Consider the following 6,759-nt stretch of genomic DNA (forward strand, 5'->3'; position numbering starts at 1 on the left):
TAGTGGTTGAGGGGAGGTGGTCCCTCTTGCGTGAATTACAGTCAAGGTGACCTGTGGCCCACCGAGGAAATAGCAGGTGTCCCGGAACCCCAGGCTGATTGATTCCCAACTCCCAGCAACTGGCCTGGGCCTCTGCACTCTCTGGGACTGAAATACGACCTGACCAGCCAGGGGCGGGCCGGGCACCGGCGGGCGGTGGCGCAGGTGGGCGGGTCGGCCGGGGCGGGAGGCTGGACTATAAAGCGCCGTCTGCCCTGGAGGCGGAGCGGCCGGCTGCAGCCAGCGCGGGTGGGTACGGTGGCCACGGCCGGCTCGCTGCGAGGCTCGGAGGACCACTGTCGGGGATCGGGCTACTGAAGGGCGCCTGCCTCGGTTTACCTCTCAGCGTTGTGGGCGAGCGCGACGGCCCTGGTGAAATTCCGGCGGGTGAGCGAGTCGGTGAAGGAGACAGGATGGGGCCCGGGTCCGAGAGCATAGTCGCGCCCCAGGGATGCTAACTTTTTAGTTCCTTTCGGCTTATGGCTGCAGTTGGCCTCTCTGCCCCCAAGGCTTTGTCAACTTGAGTCACAAAGGCTGGTCTAGCTCTGGAAAAAGGGTGTCCGGGCTGGTTCGCTCCGGAGACACCCAGCCCTGAGCTCTTGCACGTCGTGCTTCCTTTGCAAACTTCTTTCTTGCAAACTTCTCTCTTTTTTTCCCAGCACCCCGGAAAAGACAGTTCTGCCCCGCGAGGGAAACAGAGCCATTGACTATGGTTGCAACGGGCAGTTTGAGCAGTAAGAACCAGGCCAGCATTTCAGAGTTGCTGGACGGTGGCTATCATCCTGGGAGTCTGCTAAGCGGTGAGTTAAGGGGCTGCCCACCTCTTCCCCATCCAAAGGCCATGGCCCCTTTCTAGAGCCTATAAGCATCCCTGTCTGCGCTCAAGCGACTTCACCTCGCTTCCTCCATATAGAGGGCACTATGAAATCCATCTGAAAAGTCTCTTTCTAAACTTTCTAACATTGCCTGCTCCTGAGAAACAAAAGGAACAAAAATACTGCCTCGTTCTAGTCTGCTGCTAACAGGCTCTTGGGGATTAAGTTTCTGTCCTATGTGGTGGAGAAATTAGTATACAGCTGTGTGCTTTAAGAAATGCATTTACTTGTGTAACCAACATCATTCCGTTTTCCTCCCAAATTCTTAGGTGCCCGTTTGCCATCAATTCGCACTCTTCCCAATCCCCAGGGAACCAGCCTTCTGGTTTTTGTCACTGTTAGTTTTGCCTTTAGTCATACAATAATGCAATATGTATTTTTCTGAAACTGGTTGCTTTCCCACAGTTTAGTATTTTGGAAATAGATCCTTCCCACATCGTGTGTTCCTGTTTCATTTCTGAGGAAGATTCTTCTGTGCAGGCACTCCACTATTCCATTCTTGATGTCACAGGGAACCGTCCACAGCGGTGGTTCTATCCCCTGCAACTTTAAACCACCGTTTCTAACTTAACATGGAAGTATCAAAGGGCAGTGTATGCATAGATTAAATTACTTAACCTTTCTAGACCTTCCTCAATTACGAGGTAAAGTTAAACTTATTTTATAGGACAAAAGTCTAAAATTCTCAATCTTCAACATAGATAAAATACATGTAATTGTTGGGAAAAAAACAACAGTGGCCTAAATGGATACATGAAGCCCACTGATGTGAAGCAGGCCTCCAGGGAGAGCAGGGCATCTGTACCCTGCCCGGGCCACCGTGGTGAGGCACCCTGCCAAGCAGTAGGATTAATTTGGGAACTAGGTGACTAAATGCAGAGCTAGAATTTTTTTCCTTTGAGCAAATCTAATTTTGTTTTCTTAGGTCTGTTTTGTTTTGCCCAGCTAAGAAAAACTACCCACCAGGTATAAATAACTTCATGAACCTCAAAGGTCTTCTCTTCCCATGAGCAATCTTTAATCAAAGAGGTCCAAGCTAAAATTGAATCTATTGGCCACCTTGGTAAAGACTTTTAAAGAAAAGTAAAATTTTGATAACTCTTTGATAGATAGATGTTACAGAACCCTTGCAAACATTCTGTGTTTATAATACATGTATGCCAATAGTCCCTTAGTTTAAAAAAAAAAGCAATGTTTTATTCCAGATACAATACATGTTCTCTGTAAAAATATAAAATAAAATTAGAAAACCTTATAGGGAAAGCAAGCAAGAAAAGAAATCACTAGTAATCTTGGATTACCACAAACAGATTTTTGATGTATAATCTCCAAAACCGTTTGTAGATGTATGTTTAAATAAAAGTGGTTTTATCTTTCTTATCTAAATCTTTATTGCACAAATGAATTTTCAATCTTGAAAGGTTAAATAGCTTGCAGTATAACCTAGCCACTTAGCACTAAAGTGAGGTGAGCTGACTCTCAAAGCAATATCAAAAATAGGTAGATTGGGTAGCTAGAAGTATCCAGTATTGCTGCGTTGGTGAGACATTGCTCTCTTTTTATCTAAAACTTTAATTTCTTACAGATTTTGACTACTGGGACTATGTTGTTCCAGAGCCCAACCTCAATGAGATGGTATTTGAGGAGACAACATGCCAGAATTTGGTTAAAATGCTGGAGAACTGTCTGTCCAAATCCAAGCAAACCAAACTTGGCTGCTCCAAGGTCCTTGTTCCTGAGAAACTGACCCAGAGAATTGCTCAAGATGTCCTGCGACTTTCCTCCACAGAGCCCTGCGGCCTTCGAGGTTGTGTTATGCACGTGAACTTGGAAATTGAAAATGTATGTAAAAAGCTGGATAGGATTGTGTGTGATGCTAGCGTGATACCTACTTTTGAGCTGACACTTGTGTTTAAGCAGGAAACCTGCTCATGGACAAGCCTGAGGGACCTCTTTAGCAGAGGACGATTCTCATCTGGCCTTAGGCGGACTCTCATCCTCAGTTCAGGGTTCCGACTTGTTAAGAAAAAGCTTTACTCTCTGATTGGAACCACAGTCATTGAAGAGTGCTAAGGGGAAAAAACAGCTATTGTTCTTTTGTGAGTGGACAATAAAGCTCTGAAGCTACTCAGTCAGTTGTTTGTAGTTTGCCTGCCTGCCCTCACCAAGAACTCCCAGTTTAGGCCATCTTTTTTCTGTGTTTCTCATTCATAGCAACCCACCTAAAGGGCTGATTTTGTAGCTTTTAAGACATATCCCAATCTCATATTTTTAATGGAATGGAATGGAAAAAGAAAGAAAAAGAAGCAATCCACTTCAGTTGTATATTTGATCCAACAGTTAGCAGGTAGTCTTAGAGAACATAGAGACCCAGTTTGCCTAGTTTGACTTTCACATGCCTAGATTATTTTCCCCCTCTAAGTTCTCAAAGTGATCTTTTTAATAGCAGGATTTTACCAGATGATGTGCATCTCATCAAAATGCATAGAAGTCCCAGTACCAGTCTCCTTCTTGAATTTGAAGAGTTCTTAGACAGGGGCATAGAATTAAATGGATGAGTTTAACTAAAACTTCACCTTGCATAAGAGCGAATAAGAAACATCACAGTGGTAGCAGAATTGCCCCCGTTTGGTGTCCTCCCCACACCTGTGTTAAAGAGACAGAAAACTTGAACTGCATTTCAGTGATCTCAGATTACTCTGAATATCTTTATAGTATAATATAAGCTCAGTTTCCCTCCTTCTCAAGTGCTGAATATTGTCATTTTTTAATGTTGCCTTTAAACTAGAAAAATAAGACATAAGCTGGTCTTTGGCGTGTAGTTGATGACACTGAGCAAACAGTACCCACCTGTAAAGATGGGAAAGGGGTTCCTGGGTCCTGCCTGTCCCATAAGATCCACTTTGTAACATTGCTGCTTTCCACAGATGCTTCAGCTCACATGAAGCGTCTCACCAAATCAGCATAGCATCATCGCTAGTCTTTTCTGGAAATCGGCCTCCTTTTCCTAACCTTCACTGTTCTTTGTAATTGTCAGCATGTTTGCATTTGTGAATCCTGCTTTAGCTTGAGAATAGGTTGCTGCTGCAAACTAAATAATGAAAATCTTGGAGCTGGAGAGATGGCTCAGTGGTTAAGAGCACTGACTGCTCTTGCAGAGGACTCGGGTTCAAGTCCCAGCCCCAACATGGCAGCTAACAATTATCCATGACTCCAGTTCCAGGGGCTCCAACACCCTCTTCTGACCTCTGAAGGCACTGCATGACACAAGTGCACCTACATACATGCAGGCATTACAATTATACACATAAAATACAAATAAAATATAAAAAAGAAAATCTTATTCTAGATATCCAGTGCACATACCCACTTTCTTCCTCTGCTCCTGGGGAATAAGGAATGTCTTGTTTTTTTCAGTTATTCCAGGTTACTAAATGGGTTTGTTTTTATGGCAATGAGATCATTTCCCCTCCATGACACCTTGTTCTTCTCACCAATATCTTCCCATCCTTGCGGTGGGTCATGGAGAGGAACCCATTCAGTTCTCCTGCCCAAACCTTTAGCACCAGTTCATGTGCCTTAGGCACCAGCATGGGAGGGACAAATGTCTTCATCCTGATGTTACAGAACAAACCTGTTCCCAGAGTTGACCTAAAGTAGCCCAGTTCAGATGAGCAGGTGTTCTAACAAATCCACTCTTCAGATGCTTAGAGAGGTACCACAAAGCCAGTCTTTCCAGGACTGGACCAATAGGCAGATGAATGCTGTTCTGCATGCCTGCTGTGGGTTGGGACTAAAGGTCACTGTTTCTGCAGCTGTTTTGAGTCATCATTTGGAGGACGGTGAGGTCTCTCAAGCATGGATATAGACACTAACAGTTGTCATTGGCTCTCTTGCCTATTTCCCTTACAAAATGGTGATGGCTTATGGAGCCTCTTACAATGATATTCCTGTTAAAGGAAATTAAAGTTTGTCTATTTTTGACAATAAAGCATTGTACATTTTTACTTCTCTTGCTTTCTTTGTTATTTCTGCATTTGTGCCATGATCACACTAAAATATTTTTGGCAATATTTAGAGGAAGACAACAAACTGCCCTTTTTGATGAAGCCAGTTTGCACCCCCAATTGCAATATCCCAGTTGTAATTATTACATGTTTTCATGCATCAGTAAAGAGTGATTTGCTGCATAAATTCCCAATTTTTTCATGATACTTTTAACAGGAAGACATTAATGATTTGAGCTCTGTTGGCAGTGACCTTCCTAAAAACAAATCTCAAAACTCATTATGTGAAGAGTTTTGTATTACTTTTGATACAAACTCTTGTATCAAACTCTTATCATCAAACTGTTTTGATGATAACAAAAAGAGTTTTGTTTCACTTTTTAGATGACCAGACACATACATGTCAAACTATATGATCATTGTTCATATTCATTTTATGAATATGTTGTATTTAAATATCTATCTTCCTAATTCCCCTGCTATTCTTCAATTTAAATTTTTAATTTTCTTCACATACCTTTTCTGTTTCTTCAGATATATGCTCATTGTCTCAGATTTCTCATAATAGACAACCTATATACAACAAGACCTACTAAGAACTAGGTACTGTCCTGGGCAGCATATAAAAATGACTTCGTTCTTGTCAAAAACCTGAAATGGAATTCTTTTTTTTTTTTTTTTTTTTGGTCTTTTTGAGACAGGGTCTCCCTGTAGCCCCAGCTGTCCTGGAATTCACTATGTAGACCAGGCTGGCCTTGAACTCACAGAGATCCACCTGCCTCTGCTGGGATTAAAGGTGTGAGCCACTACGCCCGGCAGAAATGGAACTCTTATCATCACATCTTATACATGATCAGGCACAGAAAATTTCAAGTGATTTTCCGAAGGTCACGGAGTTCCTCAGCAGAGCCAGGTATAAACTTAGTCAAGTATGCAAGCTGTGCTCCTTGTTTTAACCACCACATTGTACTCAACATGCGAAAGGTAACCCAACAATATTATCCATATCACTAAAGACTGTGTGAACAGAGTCAGGAACATTTGCCTTTAAATTTGAAAATTGTATTCTTTAATCGTTTGTACTTAGGATTGAAACCAGGGCTTTGAGAATGCTAAACATACCCTAGTACACAGGTACATGCTAGACTACAAAATTGAATGCTTAATACTGTTTCTGATCGAACAGGAAAAATGAAGAAACATTGAGAATATTCAGTATTCACTTGAGAAGGGCCCTGCTCAGATGAAAAAGCTTTCCATAGGCCGGTGAGAGGCTTGGTGGGTAAAGCTGCTTGCCACCTAGCCTGATGACCTGAGTTCAGTCCCTGGAACCCACATGGCAGAAGGAGAACTGCTTCTGCAAATTTTCTTTAGACCGTACAAGTGCAATGACATGCACACACCCACACATGTATGTACCAATAAAATAAACAAAGATAAAATGATTTTCTTTTATTTTTTAAGCTGACTAGATGTTAAAAGGACATGCATTTCAATCCCAGAAACACTGTACCCAGCCTGTGCAACTGCCCAAGGTGACATTTTCACATAGTTTCTAATACAGATGTGCTCTGTTCCCTCTCTAAATGGAAAATACATATTAAATAGGGAGTATAATGGGACCAATTTCTTCTGCCACAGTCTATATCCTCATGAAGCTGACTTCAAATTGGAAAATTGACTTCAGTCATTGATTCTGCAATTAAACCTGTGGATGCGTGTGTGCATGCATGTGTGCATAAAGTCTATTACATACAATTCTCAATGACATGTATTTAAACAAATGATGATAACAATAATATTAAAATTCAGTGTTAGCCAGATGTAGTGGTGCAGGC

The 6,759-nt window shown here is 42.2% G+C and overlaps 1 protein-coding gene across 2 annotated transcripts; it reads left to right on the plus strand.

Annotated features, from left to right (window-relative positions):
- Window positions 1-260: 260 nt before the first annotated feature.
- On the plus strand, window positions 261-3,046 carry Ddit4l (DNA damage inducible transcript 4 like). 2 transcript variants are annotated; one of them, XM_008826164.2, is made up of 3 exons: window positions 261-426; window positions 699-839; window positions 2,500-3,046. In XM_008826164.2, the coding sequence occupies exons 2-3, from the start codon at window positions 749-751 to the stop codon at window positions 2,985-2,987; spliced, it is 579 nt and encodes a 192-aa protein (XP_008824386.1). In that variant the 5' UTR covers window positions 261-426; window positions 699-748; the 3' UTR covers window positions 2,988-3,046. The 2 variants fall into 2 exon arrangements, with proteins under 2 accessions (XP_008824386.1, XP_029416115.1); XM_029560255.1 differs by having other exon boundaries at window positions 2,530-3,039.
- The last annotated feature ends 3,713 nt before the right edge of the window (window positions 3,047-6,759 follow it).

The sequence above is a fragment of the Nannospalax galili genome, unplaced genomic scaffold (genome assembly GCF_000622305.1).
Source record: "Nannospalax galili isolate Female #2095 unplaced genomic scaffold, S.galili_v1.0 scaffold189, whole genome shotgun sequence".
NCBI lineage: Eukaryota > Metazoa > Chordata > Mammalia > Rodentia > Spalacidae > Nannospalax > Nannospalax galili.